This window comes from Gadus chalcogrammus, chromosome 9 (assembly GCF_026213295.1).
Source record: "Gadus chalcogrammus isolate NIFS_2021 chromosome 9, NIFS_Gcha_1.0, whole genome shotgun sequence".
NCBI classification, from domain to species: Eukaryota; Metazoa; Chordata; class Actinopteri; order Gadiformes; family Gadidae; genus Gadus; species Gadus chalcogrammus.
The window spans coordinates 18447201-18463467 of NC_079420.1; the positions used below are offsets into that span (position 1 = coordinate 18447201).

Below are 16267 nucleotides of genomic sequence, written 5' to 3' on the forward strand. Positions count from 1 at the left end.
GGGAAATAGAGACCATCGTCCATTGGGTCTAACACAGGACTACAGCAGGGTTAGAATTTCTCTATCTTGGTTTTCCTTTCTTCTTGGTTTTCCTTTCTTCTTTTCCTGTAAGAATCTAATGAGATTCTTACAGGTACTGAACAGTGACTTTTGTGTAGTTGTGATGGGAGTCTCATGGTCTGACTGTCATGTTGCATGAAGTAATAGGATTTAGTGAAGTAACAAAACGTAACATTTCCGTGTTCTTCATAATCAGTTTTATTATTTTCACAGCCACAGATACACATGAACCAAACACCAAAAAGTAAACCTTTGACACAAAACAGATTTCATTCTTTTCCACAAACGAAACAACCCAAAACCACACAGTTCATAAATACAAAATATAAAAAAAGAACCAAATATGGCTTTTTGTTTCTCCTAACTGATGCCTGAACAAAGGTCCAAAGTTCCAAACCAATGAAAACACACAGAAAAAAGCAAATCGATACATATATACCAAAATACACATTGAATTGATCAGCTGTTGCTTTGACCAGCGCTGTAGTGGTCGATTAAAAACACTGAGAAGCAGACAAAACCAACTGATTATTCACACATTGAAGAGACGCTTATGGGGTTGACTCTGACTTATTTTTCTTTCCTTTGCCATAACAAAATATCAACATGCACTCTCATCCGATTCTTGAATCATTAATATGTCCATTTGGATCTCTGTCGTGTTGCTTGTGCATTAGTAGGAGGTGAGAGGGGAGGAGTGCAGTGAAGACAAGAGTCCCTTAAACCCTGTTAAGCTATATGGTCGACAAACACACACATTAATGGTCCAGGAGAAATTCAGTGGAGGAAAAGTAGCGGTAACTTATAGCCCCGTATGGAGACATCATTTGTGTTACCCGTGTTATCGTTTTGTAGTGTAGCTGTGGGTAAAATTCAACACCGGTTCTTATAAATCGCCGGAGAGTGGGCCAATATAGTTTTTTTCCCCTTTTTAAAGAAATTGCTAATAAGCATAATCCTGACAAGAATCATAAACTTTCCTCCCCTTGTCATTCAAGATCGTATTTAGCCCAGTAGAGGAGATAAGAGACACAGAGGCATATGCATTGTTCCAACTGTAACTAAATGGGTGATGAATGGTGGTTAGTGGAAGCAGACGAGGCAAAAAGCTTTTTTCTTTCCTTCTGTCATACAGTTCTACACAGAGTAACATTACTCAGGAACAGGTTTCCCCAGAAAAACAACAAAGACATTTGTCAATAAATACATACATCATTTTAGCCTCCACAGATTTAATCCCAGCAAAGTGAGGGACAGTAATGTGAAAGCAGGAAAACAATTCATTCAGTTGCTGAAATGGTCTTTTACAACAGCAGAGAACTGCAGTGATGGAGGACCTAATTAAAACCCTCTGTTTCCACACAGAGTTTACTGTAGATAGAGCCACTCGTAGAAGATGTTGATACAAGGGTACAGCAGGATATTGCAACGGCTGAGCATGAAAAAACACAACACTTCTTCCATGCTTCAAAAGATAATCTTTAGTTATATTTAGTTGAGCCAAAAGAGTTTGGGAAATTTCCTTAATGTTCTTTTTATACTCTGCACTCCTCTAACCCTATACTTATTGCTCCAACCTAACTAAATAGCTGTGTGAACAACAGCTTGATTGCATTTCTTATCAGGTTATAAACACTGTTTGTACCATCCTTACACAGACCAGCAATGTGTCACAGTCGTTGTGCCACAGATGCTTTGATTTTGAGTTTCCTAAGGCATTGGCCAAATCTTTGTTTCTTTGCAGTGTTTAGAGCTTGTTCATCAGTCTGATTCATTCACTCGCCCGCAAGGTCACACGTCTGCAAAAATAAGGTCCGAAACCATCTTGTCCCTTAATGTTGAGTTTCAACACATAGGATGTTATAAGAACCAACAACAGCATTTACACAAGATACGATTAGACGTAAGGAAACCACTCCCTAGTTTTGTTATGAAGCCACAAATCACAAACATGCAGTCGGTCGGATGGAAACGTGGCCTCATGTTGTTCATCGATTTCTTGAATTCTTTGAAGAAAATAATTCTTTATATATATATATCTTCAGATCTCTGTTAATATCAGGACTCAACACAGGTCTTTCAGGTAACAGATATACAGCAGGCATGGACTTGAGTGTGAATGTTCAAAGAAGAGAAAAAGGGGGAAGGATAGACACGCATACACAAATAATCAGGCTGCTGCGATTGTCCCTTCTCTTTATCACTACTTTGAGCTACTTTATCATTGAAGACATGGAGGGCCAGTTTTGCTGACAGTACAAAAAGAGAGAGGGATGTGTAAGCAAAGCCAAATAAAGATTTTGATAATGGGACGGGTTAACCATACCACGGAGGGGTTGACATGGGCTCAAATAGTCAACATAAACACTGCTAACATTGGAATGTTTTATGCTTAGAAGTTAAAGCTGAATGGGCCGACTCAAAATAGAGACATTAGTTATTCATTAAAATGCTTAGCCCCATTACTAACCATATTACTCAAAACCACAGCATAACCCATTTCAGACAAAAACAGACATAGACAATATAGATATATGAAGATTGGCCCTATACCATGTTTCGGTCATATTTTAAATTAAGTAATGCACATTCAATAATAATATTAAAAAATATATATTATAATAATTGACAATGGTGCACACAACCAAAGTGAATTGTAAATGAAAATAATTGAAGTGACCACTTCTTATACACTAGCTACTTTAATAGTAGCTGGCTACTTTCATAACATATCAAATTACATTTAGGTGACCTAAATGTCCATTCCATCATGTAAACCATAGTCCCAATATTCAGCTCATTGTATCCGAGCACGCACTAAAAAATGTCTAAAATCCATCAACTTTAAATAATAATAAAACCAATTGAATGACGCTTGTTTTGTGGATGCAATGCGGAAATCCTGTCTTTGTGTCATAAACTATGAGTTTAATATACTCCATGATGACAATTAGTCAGAAATTGAAACATGAAGTCATCCAGACTAGAATTGTCCCTCCATAACATCATGTCACTATCTCTACTTTGTCATATCGTCTCTATTTCATTCTCCATTCAACTCACAATGGGATCAGCATGGGCTCGTTGTTACCAAACCTCAGCCTCTGGGATATGGCTTTGAGGACACATAATAATGAATATATCATTTATTCATATTCGTATTCTTCTGTATTAATGGTGCCATGAATCTACTCTCTTCCTCATTTTTCCCAGCCCCGTCAATGTCCGCTTTCATAATTTCGGTTGTCATTGAATTAGTGTTTCTTATTAAACTTTCAGGGTTCTTCCTCAACATCTTCACACTCAGTAACTCCTGAATCGCACACAAACGTTTCCAACGCAGCAAAAACAGACTTCATGATATATCATATTGCAAACCCAGCTTCAAGTTTCCTGTGTTTGATTGCCACAACTGATCGCACCACAATGGAATAATACCATCAAATCAAATCAGCAGTTTTTCGATGTTTATATGTTTTAGTTGTATTTGTTCTTTTTTGCGGGGGAGGGGGTGTTACATTTGAAACTTGCACCTCTTGGGCTCTCTCTCTCTCTCCCTCCTCTCTCTAGACACGAAACACACCACCCACCTGCGTCTCCCTCTCCTGTTCTGATGCAGTCCAAGCTCCCCCCCCCCCCCCGCCATGATTTTCTCACTGGAGGATTTTCTCGCGGGTGTCGGGCAGCTTGAGCGCCACCAGCCCGCCGCAGATGAGCGCAACGAACGACAGCAGGATGGGGATGACCTTGGTGATGCCCACGAAGCTGGCGAAGATAGAGCTGCCCAAGATGGCCGCCAACTTGCACATGGCGTTCAACAGGCCGAACGCGGTGGCCCTAGGAAACCACAGAGACAGGTAAGTCAGGGATTAGAACAATTCTTCAATTCAATTCATTCGTTTTTTTTGTCTTAGCAGGTCCCAAATAGTTTTTTAGAAAGGACATAGAGGACAGAGTTAGGCAACATCCACATTTATTTTGTTTTAAAACTAAAACGTTCTCAGTTTTGGCATTGTTTCAGAAATAATTTCCGTCAAGTACTGAAGTACTAAAACGTGACCGTGACCGTTCACTGGGCATGGCCGTGCCGCTGTGAACAGGAAGCAGTATATTCTGCTGTTCTACTCTTGTTGCTTAGCTGCGTCATCGTTCTCAAAAGTCTGTGTTCCAGCCCCTTTAAGACGAAAAAGCAGTCAGCTTTCAATCTGAAACGGGGTAAGCAGCAGTTTTAGGGGTTCTAGAACGCCAGGGTAGTGTGGACGCTAGGTTTAAAAATTGCAAAAGTGATGTATTTGGGGTGGATGTGGCCTTAGAGGTCGATAGAGTGGGAGTTTGGTGATAAAGATCTAATGAATCTAGAACCAGACTGTACCTTATTGACCACTGCTTAGTGTCAACCAAAGGTCGTTGGTAGAAGCGGATAAGTAGTGTGCATTGATTTCTTTTATGAAAGCTCTGCGCACTCGCTTATTACTTTCTCTTCGAAATCACTGCAACAAAACAGGAAACCTAGCCTAACTCCGCCCTGTTTTCACCGTGTACCTTCCCTAAACGTCGCAGCCTACCTTTTACATATCTATATATATATATATATACAGTATATATATATACACCCATATTGATATCTGAGGGTGGACCCAGCCCGGCGGATGCGGGGTACCTTTTGGAGGTGGGGTACAGCTCCACAGTGACCACCTCGATGCCGTTCCACGCGGCCGCACTCACGCCGCAGAACAGGCACTGCATGGCGATGATGGCGGCCTGGCTGAAGCTCAGGAAGAGCAGGAAGGTGCAGCCCGCCGACACCAGCATAGAGCCACCTGCAGGGGGGGGGTGGGGGGGGGGGAGAGAGGGAGATGGTTGGTCGCCGCTTGGGAGGCACTGCACAAAAGTACAGATTTTGAGCATGAGAGCTGCCCTACTGTGCATGCATCTTCTCGCTTTTAGTTGTACCATCCTAGTGTTTCCCAGGGTAAGCTAAGGTTTCATGGTCAGGGCGCTTCCCCCCTCACCATGAGTCCACCGTTATGGCTGAACGCTTCTTGAGCACCAGTCAGACCAATGACACATATCTGTATTAAAAAACAACAACCAATGAAACGGATCGGTCTACGTGTGAGTCGGTCACCTATGATCTTGACCCGGCCGACCTTCTCCATGAACAGGGCGGACACGATGTTGCCCGGCAACACGGCCAGGCTGCCCAGGAAGCTGACCAGGTAAATGAGGACGTCGTTCTCCTCCGCCGCGTCAAGGTGACAGCCTCGTTTGTTTTCGTGCCAGGATACATTCTCCAATTTACAGTCGATGAATTTGTCCTTCCACAGGTCTGGGAAGAGCAGGAAGCGGGAATGGTGGCTGGTACTAGATTCTAGATACTAGACAGAATGTATGGTAGGGTACGAGGCCATATGATGCATAGAGAACTATCTACAGTACAGAACTGACAGGTTCCGTCTCTCGGCGGTTGTTAAAACAATGAAAAAAGAGACTAACACGTGATATACACAAACACAGGCCTTGAAAGACAATACTAATATATATATTAATATATATTAGCATATATTATATCTATGCCATCTATAATCTATATAAGAATATATAAGATGTATAAGACGATATATAAGATGAGACGGATCAAGTAGAGTGCACTCAAATCGAGTTTCCATAACTTTCCTGAGCCCCACCAAAAAAAGAAGAAGCTACAGTGCTTCTTAGATGCTGACACCACCACCACCACCACCACCACCACCACCTACCTGTGTTGATGAACTCAGTGGATCTGATGGTGCAGTTCCTAAACACTGTGTTGCTGGACCTGATGTCCTTAAAGTAACAGTCTTCGAACAGAGAGTCCTCAAACGTCACTGACTTGATCTCTATGTTGATGAACCTATTAGGATGGGATGAGAGACACACACACACACACACACACAAACGGACACACGCACACACACACCCGCGCGCACACACACACACACACACACACACACAGGCAGGCAGAAACGTACAAGGATACGTTTACTTCTATGATGCTCGTAGCACTAGAATATAGAATGGACAGAATGGGGCCTTCCCGGTGAGACGATGGTAACTGTATTTGGTCAACCCAAATAGGCTTTACCATCTTGGGCGTTGCTATGATAATGATCCTAGTTCGAAAAGGCATTGTGATCAGAATGTGGTGGAATGCTCCTTTCCATATTAAAAATAATACTAGGGGGGATGTAGAAAGGCCCATTTTTGTCCATTTCCTCTGTGCATAGCATAGAAGTTTCAGCATATACAGTCGTAATACTGTATACAACTAGATATTTTGTATACCAGAATGGAGTCTTAGCTAGAACAATATACATAGATACATATAGATACTGTATATATAGTATACAGAATAACATCAAACGTGTATAAACAATAGATGGCTGCACTGTACAGGGAATATGTATTTGTCTGTATGCACACCATTTCTATGAAATCAGCAAGAACAGAAAATCCGCCAAATCTTTCCGGATGACACATATCAAAGGAAAGATTGACATTGAAACGATCAACCCTGTACACAAGGATTGCACACAAATGACTCAAGTAATGATTTACTATGTCACTACCGTAGTTAACCCCAGCATTGCAGATCGCTCTGAGCTGGGGTTTCCCTGGTATAGTATTGAATGTGAAGGCCCCGATAACCTTCAAATTAAATCCAAAATGGTGTGTTTGCACAGAGAAAATCACCGGTTTGACACCCAAACGATGCACTGCATTCTGCTTCCATTGCCCTATTGGGAGTCTATTGGCACAGTGTTGGCTAGTCAAACCTTCCCACAAGTCCCACAGAACACTGCTGCGTTAAACTGGTCAACAACATCAGATGAATGGTGACCTAAGTAATTGGTGTCTTTAAATATGTGGACTATTACATCCCTCTCTGGGTTTATTTCAAGTTGAACCCCTTTGAAACAAGATTTGCTGAGATTGTGTGGGATAATGCGTATTTGTATGGACTGCTCGAGCAGTGATTAGACGGATATGGAGTAACTCCTGGTGTCATTGACATACAGTCCACACACCGTAGGGACTCTATTGTACCCTAACGACATCACTGTGCTCAACAGTCGATGCGACCACGCCAAATTGGAGTTTGTTGTAAGCCTATTGGGGCCTTCAGGCTTTTGATGTGGCTCCTCTCTGTGTTTCAGCGAGACCTACTCATCTCTGATGTATTCTCCTTCTCTATGGATCTGGTTTTCTAAAGAGAAGTTGAAACGGAATCGCTCCACGCGCTCTCCATGGAACACCTTGATAGAGAAGGAAAGAATCAGTTACGTCGACAGCATTTTGGGCATTTTCTCGCAGTTTAGCTGCAGCACACTCTGACATTTTCTGCATGGACCTCAACATAATAATCTCAAATAGAGTCATTAGCCAAGCAAATGTCAATATTGATGTAGACACAATTTAAATGGAGATTGACTTTATTCAAAGGCTCAATGCTAAAAGCTACGTGGGTAATGCTCTACACATGCGCTTTGAACTTTTTAATGGATAAAGTCCCTGTTGCTGGGTGTCTAGCATTGTATCTCTTATGTTGAAGGCTGTCCCTGTAGGATGGGCGGACCTCCCACCTTGGTGATCACTTTGACTCTTGCTTCATACTCTTCATTCTGAAGATGTTTGATCATGTCAGGGAACCACACGGACAGACCATAGTAACTGGAACACAACAGTCAAAAATAGTCATGAACACATTAACCAGGTGGCATCATGGGTAATTCAACCTATCCCTAAATGCCCCCATGACCTAAGAATCAGGTGCAGTCACAACATTGCATCGCAATGACTGCCTCCATTTTAGAAGCATATTGGAATGTTAGTTATTGTGTTGGGTGTAATGTTTTTTGGGTCATTGTATAGTAAATAATTGTGAAAGGATTTGTCATTTTGAGGAGACTTTGATGCGTTTAACTGCCAGAGCATTTTTCATGCAAGATAGAATTAGCATGTAGCCTAGATTACGTCATATTTACATTGCTTTTGGATTTCAAAGTTCTCCTAATCTCATGGGTCCTCTTAATATGGTGGAGTATCGACCACCAAATTATCCCATGTATGTGGGATAGCCCTGTATGTGGTGTATCACGGCTAGCATAGACGCTCACCTGAAAGCCATGCAGAACCAGATAATGGCAAGGAAGAGAGTGGTGATCCTCAGCTCAGCCGACAGAAGAGACGCTACGTTCTTTAGCACCTGGGGGTAAAATATGGAGATCACTAAAGCAGGACTGGTTAGGATTAAATGTATTAAAGGATTTCCTTATACACCTGAGCGGAATACAATCAACTGCTCCCAGTTTCCTTGCTATATAGATATTCATATTAACGAACCAACAGGGCAAAATAATACTAATCCCATATGGAGCTGTAATCCCAGGTTTTGTATATTCGTATAATATAAATTTGTGTGTGTGCATGCGTGCGCGTGTGCATCCGTGCGTGTGTGCGTGCGTGTACGTTTGTGTGTGTGTGTGTGCGTGCGTGCGTGCGTGCGTGTGTGTAGTACATACCAGTTTGCAGAGTGTGGCGGAGCGGACGGCCCAGCGCTGTATGGCGGTCCCTGTAGCGCTCTGGATCTCGATGAACTCGTCCTCAGCCGTCTTGGGAGCCTTGATGTGGGTCACCTGAAACACAACGCATGCATTCAGCTTAGGCAGTAGGACAACACTTGTTGAATGTTGTAAAAAATAGAGTGTAGCAATTTATCCTAGCTATCGTTGTTGTATACAGGGAATGGGTTAACCTAGCAATTGTAAGTGTTTTGCACTTGTTTCTATGAATAACTTTACTGTACCGACAGCGATATATTGTGGTTTCTCTTTCTTCTGACAAATTTACTCACTGTAAGTCGCTTCGGATAAAAGCCTCTGCTAAATGTACTAAATGTTAACGTAAAGGTAAATGCACCACCACTATTCAATTTGATTTTATATTTAAAACAAAAAAAAGCTACTCTGTAGTTCTCTCTCAATGTGTACTTCTGTTTCCCCTGCTACGTAAATGAGACGGCCGTGGTCCTTAGAAACTCATTGCCCATAAATGCCTGCAGAAAACGGTGTGCGACTCTTGGATCGTGTATGATTTAGTACAAGTAGTGGTGGTGGTGGTGGTGATGGAGATAGAATGACTTGTACGTGCTAAGTGTACTATTGTTGCAGGGTCTATTATAGATATCCTCGTGATGATCTATGGATGTTTCTCCCAGTCCGTCCCTCTATCTAATGTCTGCATGGTCTGAATGTCTGTCTATCTGTCTTTCTGTTTGTCAGATCTTTCTGTCTGTGACTTGTCTGGCTGTCCATTATTGTCTGACTGTCCGCCCTTAGCTCATTATCTTATTAATTTAGTTAATTAAGTACTTTAGATTATTAACATATGTTCTTTAGCGCTGCTGTTATGCAGCACATTAACCAGAAGCTGTTCAGTCCCAGTCCCATTTCAGCACGGCCCGCTGGGACGGGAATTAAATTACTGCAGGCTAAACCTAACACACAGCCCTTATTAGCAAAGGCAGTTCATGCACTCCTTTTCTGCCATTTGGCAATTATTCAGAAAGTGTATAAATTATGCAGTAAGTGGGAAGGATGGAAGTTTTCAAACAGCAGGGCAGTGTGTATTCCACAATCTATTGTACATTTCTCCCACTTATTTTCAGGGGAATTTTTGAAACTTTGCATTGGCATTAATGGAAACATATACTATTATAAGGCAATTATTTGAAATTATATTTATAAATGCAAATGCATACATTCTTAAACCTAATCACTTTAATCCAATTTGCTTTGATCGCGGTCAGCTTCTTTTGTGTGTTTTTGTCGCTCTCATCCGACTTATATACAATACAATATATGTACAAGCAGACCAAAAGTTACCATCTCCAATATGAATAACAAGGGAGTTGACAGTGGAGTGATGGAAGCAGAACCAGTGTGTTGAGCACATACAATATGACAGAGCTCATAAGGGCTCTCTGTGTGAGGCCATCGATGGACACAGTGAGGGCTCTGGGTGCGGCACTCACAGTGAAGACCTTCTCCGGCTGGCCCTTGGCCCTCCAGTTCGTGTCGTGCACCCGCTTCAGAATCATCCACGCCTCGTCATGCTTAGCATTCTGCTCCACAAGCCCACGCACACGCACACACATACACGCACACACACACACACAACCACAACATGGTGTTACACACAACTGTGCGATGATTAGGGATACATTTCATGATAATAATAATAATAATAATAATAATGGATTGAATTTATGTAGCGCTTTTCTAGACACTCAAAGACGCTTTACAGTGAAGGGGGGACCTCACAAACCACCACCAGTGTGTAGGACCCACATGGGGAATGCACTGCAGCCAATCTGCGCCAGAACGCTCACCACACAGCAGCTTGAGGTGGAGAGTGAATTAATGAGTCAGCCAATTATATAGGAGGATGATTAGGGGGCCAGATTGAATGAGCCTGGTTGGGCCAGGACACCGGGGAAACCCCTACTCTTTGCGATAAGTGCCCTGGGATATTTTATGACCTCAGTGAGTCAGTTTCAAATGATAACCAATAATACACCATTTTTTAATCTATATAATGGATTAGATTGTCAAAACAAAAATGAGGACAACAAACAAACAATATGAATGCATAGTGAGTTGTGTGTAGTGAGTTGTTTACATGGGAGGCATGCATGTGAGTTCAGCACAGACCTCCAGGAGGAAACGGGGGCTCTCAGGCATAAAGGTGAGGCCCACCAGGGAGATGATGGCTGGCAGGGCAGCCACCAAGACAAACACACGCCAGCTGTGGAACTGGAACTCTGTGCCCATGCTGAAGCCCCAGCCTGGATGAAACACGCATACATGCACGCACGCACGCACGCACGCACGCACGCACGCACGCACGCACGCACGCACGCACGCACGCACGCACGCACACACACACACGCACATGCACACACAAACAGACACACACAAACAGACACACACAAACCCACACACACAAACACACACACACACACACACACACACACACACACACACACACACACACACACACACACACACACACACACACACACACACACCCACAGTTAATTTTTATTTCCGAAGTGGGTCTATGATGAACTGTTAGTTAAGATTGTAACACAGCATAAAAAAGAATGGTTTAACACTTAAAATCCCCTTGTTGTTTATCCAGATATCTTCTTCCCTAGACTCAATACATGTCTAGGTGTGGATAATAGGACCTGCCTCAACCTCACAGTCTACTTACCTCTGCATGAACCCACCTCCTGTCCTGAACTGGTGAGATTGATCGGAATAATTGGATTGGTTTTCATTTTGCTATGTGGCTTCGTGTTTTTCTTGGTTGATTTTTGATGCTTTATTTTTCTGAGATCTACAAGGTGTTTCTGAGATAAATCTTCAACTTCTTTGAGGGAATACATGTCTAGGTGTGGATAATAGGACCTGCCTCAACCTCACAGTCTACTAACCTCTGCATGAACCCACCTCCTGTCCTGAACTGGTGAGATTGATCGGAATAATTGGATTGGTTTTCATTTTGCTATGTGGCTTCGTGTTTTTCTTGGTTGATTTTTGATGCTTTATTTTTCTGAGATCTATAAGGTGTTTCTGAGATAAATCTTCAACTTTTTTGAGGGAATAATTTTTTTCTTGTATTTTCTTTAGGACTTATACAAATTGAATTTGACTTTAATTACAGTATTTGCCCTGAACTCATAGAAATACGGTAACACAAATCTAATATCTGATGGATCGATTTCAGCCTCACCCAATTACTCTTCAACCAATCACTAAATAGGAAAAGGACTCTCTCCTTGTACTGCTTGAACAATTCGGTCAGCGTGTATGTGTTTGTGTTTGTTTATGTGTGTGTTTACCGTATCGGGGTATGATGCCCCAGGCAGTGAAGGAAGCGTAGATTCCTCCGATCATCCAGAACATGCACAGCCAGGACAGGTACTCCCCCCGCTTGCCCATCTGAAGAAACTCTGAGAAGTAGGTGTAGACGATGGGCACTGAACCCCCGATACTGAGAGAGAGAGAGAGAGAGAGAGAGAGAGAGAGAGAGAGAGAGAGAGAGAGAGAGAGAGAGAGAGAGAAATGGAAGATATAGACACGATAAATGATCAGATACTCAAATACTTTACTAATGACTCACCCCAGGGGAATTCAGATGAATTTAGCTGAATATCAACTCAAATATCAAAAGGACTGATGCCAATCCACTTACCACTACCAATTAAATCGATGAAGTATGTAATAAACCCTTTCTCCTTATGTCTGTGCATATATGTATATATTAAGGCCTTGTTCAGTGCTCTGTTCTAGACTGGCTTTCCCAGCCCCAACGCTAGCTTGTGTGAACTGCCTGACTCCACTTCTGGGCAGGTCCTTTGTAGTGAAGGGAACACACTTTGGCCCTTTTTTATACCCTGTTGAAATGCCCAAACCACAGCCCAAGACTGGACGGAAGCCTCAGTTGGCATACTAAAGCACGGTGAAAGCCTGCGGGGGATGACCTGATTCTGAAGCAGGTATAGCTTAGGTCGATAAAGGCTCCCAGTATTTATAGATGGGGTATCATATTCTGTGTACGTTGTCTGCAAACGTCTATGTATGGATTTTGAGGCTACATTAGAGGATTGTAGGAGGTAAATCAATCAGTGAAAGGCATATGTTAACTTCACATGGTCTCCAGGTCAAATGAGGGTGTGTGTGTTTACCCGAAGCCTGAGAGGAGCCTGAAGAAGAGGAAGAAGCCATATCCCTGGGCGAAGGAGGAGAGGAACGCGAACACGCAGTTGATCGTCAAGGCGACAATGAGGCAGCGCCTGCGGCCCACCTTATCCGCCAGGCCCCCCCACACAAACGCCCCCACCATCATGCCCAGGAACACAGTCAGACCTGGCGGGCAGAGCGGAGGGGAGAATTGAGTCTACAGTCGTCTCATACAATGTAAGTGACTGTGCAAAACGGTGGCTGTGAAGGATGAATCTCACACACAGGCAACAATATCACCGCTGTTGATATTCTGAGATTTCAAAGCACACGAGGACTGCGTCTTATATGAGTGGTTATATTTAAAAAGCAATAAGCAAAGAGGACACGTTAGGAAGTTTGATCACTTTCTTTACAGAAATTACTTAGCCAATGTAATTTCTGAGGCTCTTTTTCTCCATCTGTGGAATGGCACTGCGGGTGAATCATCTGCTAATCGATAGAAAGTAACCCTCACCCGCCCCCCCGATTAAACTCTGCCAGAGAACGCCAGAGAAACCCAGCAGCCGCAATGGTGCCCAAGGGCAGCACAGGAGGAAATCAATGGCTTTGACTGACTGCTGGCATCGCTCCTCAAATACTGACTCAGAGCAACCAGAGCACATGCCCACAAGCACCAACACAACTCCACACACACGGGCTCAGTGCTTCTAGTGCACGGGTGAGGGAAGGAGGGCAGGACAGAAGACGAGAGCGAGTTGTTGGAGAGGTGGTGGAGGAAGAGAGGGAAAAAGTATGAGCTCAACTGAGGGGGGTTGAGAGAGAGGAGTAGGGCACCTAAAGAGAACCAAGACTGCATTGTGAGTGTGTGTGTGTGTGTGTGTGTGTGTGTGTGTGTGTGTGTGTGTGTGTGTGTGTGTGTGTGTGTGTGTGTGTGTGTGTGTGTGTGTGTGTGTGTGTGTGTGTGTGTGTGTGTGTGTGTGTGTGTGTGTTTGTGTGTGAGTGTGTGTGTGCACGTAGTGTGCTCATAGGAGGTCCGATGGCTTACAGTCGAAAAGGGGGTCGAGTTTAATCAGCAAATCTCATCTCAGAATTGTTTTTCCCACATAATCATCATGCAACATCAGCTCCTCTCCCCTCAGCCTTCTAACACACACAAACACACACACACACACACACACACACACACACACACACACACACACACACACACACACACACACACACACACACACACACACACACACACACACACACACACACACACACACACACACACACACAAACCAAAACAGCTGAATCACTTCTCCCTCCGTGTAATACCATTAGCTAATTAGACAGTGCTTCTTATTTGATGATATATTGGCCACTCCACTATAAACTTATTGACTGTGTGTGTGTGTGTGTGTGTGTGTGTGTGTGTGTGTGTGTGTGTGTGTGTGTGTGTGTGTGTGTGTGTGTGTGTGTGTGCGCGCGCGGTGTGTGTGTGTGTGTGTGTGTTTGTGTGTGTGTATGTGTGTGTGTGTTTATGAGTGTGTTTGTTTAATCTAGCCCTTGTTAACCAGTTGTCCCATGCAACATTCCAATGATCTGGATCAAGTGAATAATCATGGACCTTATAGCACAAGATTAATTAAAACGAGTATGGCTCCCCTTGAAGCCGTCAATCCTGCATGTTCTCACAGTAAGTAGAAATTAAATATATTATTAGGTTTAAAGTAGTGTTCAGTGCTAACTTTTACTAGTACCTTTTTAAACTTCCGCTTCAATGTAGGCAATGTAGGCTTTTCTTCAATTACTCATGGAACTAATTGCATCATACTTTTAATAAATTAATTACAAAACGATGTCAGCAACTTTCTTCATACATATTATTTTGTAGCTGGTTAATAATTCAAGGTAGGCTACAATGGAATGATGTTGATAATAATTTGTTTATCCCTGCAGAAGGACTCAATGGACTGAATATTGTGGTCGAGATAAAGCAAAAAATAAGAAAAATAACAAAAAGAAAGAGTGAAAAAACATTTTTATGTTGGCCATCATGAACTCACTTACCCAGCATTCCTTTCTCTGCGTTAGACAGACACAGGTCCTTCTCGGCGGAGGGCAACACGAACGCCACCACAAAGCACTCCACCCCGTCGGCCATGAGAGCCAGCCCCAGGACGATGAAGAGAGTCCACTGGAACCGTCCGTGGCCACAGTCCTCCATGATCTCCTCATACTGTTCAGACAACTCCTCCAACTCCGAGATAACATTGCCTGCTGGTCTAGACTTGGCCCTGGGGGTGGTGAGAGGTAGGGAGAGACACAGTTAAGATTGCGTTGTGCTGATGTTCTGCCGTTATGTTGGATAAGACCTAAAGCCTTTAGACTAGAGAAAAACAGGCAGCGATGTTTTAAACATTGAGGCTATTCTGAGAAACAGAAAAACACGTAGGACTGTGTTGAAAACTTTGTGCCTACGGTGCCTTTGACAACAAACAAGTATCGCTTGAACAGTTAGAGAACCGAGAACAACACAACCACTTTGCTGGTTCGACTGCTCGCTTAAACATTCTGGAACCAAACCCAAATGCTCCCAGCCTACCTGAAGGCCTCCCTAACCCCTACCATGTTCTTCAACAACTATGTTTCTGGAAAAAATAAACCATTAAGAGGTGTTGGATAAGAGCTAAACAAATGATTTAAAGGTGACATAATTACACCAGGTGTGAGTGTGATTAGACTTGACAAGCCGTAAAAGCCGAAAATCAGCCTCTTCTGACATCACAACTGGGCGTGTCCACCGAGATGTATGACGGATCATCTAGGACGGGTGGAAACGCCCGCTTGTGATGACAGAAGAGGCCGATTTTCAAAACGGCTTGTAACGGCTAATCACATTCACACCTGGTGGCATAACATGTCAACTTTAATAAAAAAAAAAAGAGGAAGAAGGTATTAATTCGGCAATAAAATCGAAGCTACCTGGCGGCTCGCTGCGCGGCCTTGACCTCGTCCGGGTGGGGGATCCCCTGGTACTCCCCCTCGTACATCTGGTCCTCCTCATCGTGGCCCTCGGTGGCGTCGCTGGCCGCGTCCTCTTCCTGCGCCGGGTAGTCCCCCTGGTACGCGTACCCGTCCTGGCCCCCCCCCTCCCCGTACGACCCGTAGGCGTCCCCGCCGCCCCCCTGCTGCTGGTACCTGTTGTTTTGGTACGGGTCGGCCATCTTGGATCAGATCAGCCCTTGACTCTTATTGGTCGGATTGTAGGCGAGTGCTTTGAATGGGTCGCAGACACCCAGGATCCTTGGCCCAATGTTTTTGCTTCGCCGGAAGGGTTGCTTTGAGTCTGTGTCGAGAGAGAGAGTACTGACTATTTTGAGGGGTACATTTCCGTCACACACAGTCTTGAAGATGGAAGAGTACTGGTG

General features: G+C 43.5%; 2 protein-coding genes across 5 annotated transcripts in view; one reads left to right on the forward strand and one right to left on the reverse strand.

Moving 5' to 3' along the window:
* The window catches only part of LOC130389005 (aminopeptidase N-like), a 12806-nt gene extending 12736 nt beyond the window's left edge, over positions 1-70 (forward strand). For 2 of the 4 annotated variants that reach the window (XM_056598660.1, XM_056598661.1), the window contains exon 24: positions 1-69. This exon is cut by the window's left edge and continues 500 nt beyond it. The gene's annotated coding sequence lies outside the window, so the exon portion shown is untranslated. The other 2 variants (XM_056598659.1, XM_056598662.1) reach the window with 1 other exon arrangement.
* A 3643-nt stretch (positions 71-3713) lies between these two features.
* Positions 3714-16063, reverse strand: LOC130389034 (synaptic vesicle glycoprotein 2B-like). Its single transcript, XM_056598696.1, has 14 exons — positions 15822-16063; positions 14907-15133; positions 12854-13034; positions 12008-12159; positions 10812-10945; positions 10133-10222; positions 8622-8735; positions 8217-8305; positions 7683-7770; positions 7267-7355; positions 5820-5953; positions 5189-5389; positions 4721-4880; positions 3714-3897 (listed from the first exon to the last, which is right to left on the reverse strand). The coding sequence occupies exons 1-14, from the start codon at positions 16061-16063 to the stop codon at positions 3714-3716; spliced, it is 2085 nt and encodes a 694-aa protein (XP_056454671.1).
* Positions 16064-16267: the final 204 nt, after the last annotated feature.

What these genes read in the sequence shown, in the direction of transcription:
- LOC130389034 (XM_056598696.1), bottom strand. Translation starts at nt 16,063, where the DNA reads ATGGCCGACCCGTACCAAAACAACAGGTACCAGCAGCAGGGGGGCGGC. An exon ending in GCCGCGCAGCGAGCCGCCAG is followed by an intron (nt 15,134 to 15,821) that starts GTAGCTTCGATT and finishes CACCACCCCCAG; the next exon opens with GGCCAAGTCTAGACCAGCAG. An exon ending in CGGCCGGGTCAAGATCATAG is followed by an intron (nt 4,881 to 5,188) that starts GTGACCGACTCA and finishes CCCCCCCTGCAG; the next exon opens with GTGGCTCTATGCTGGTGTCG.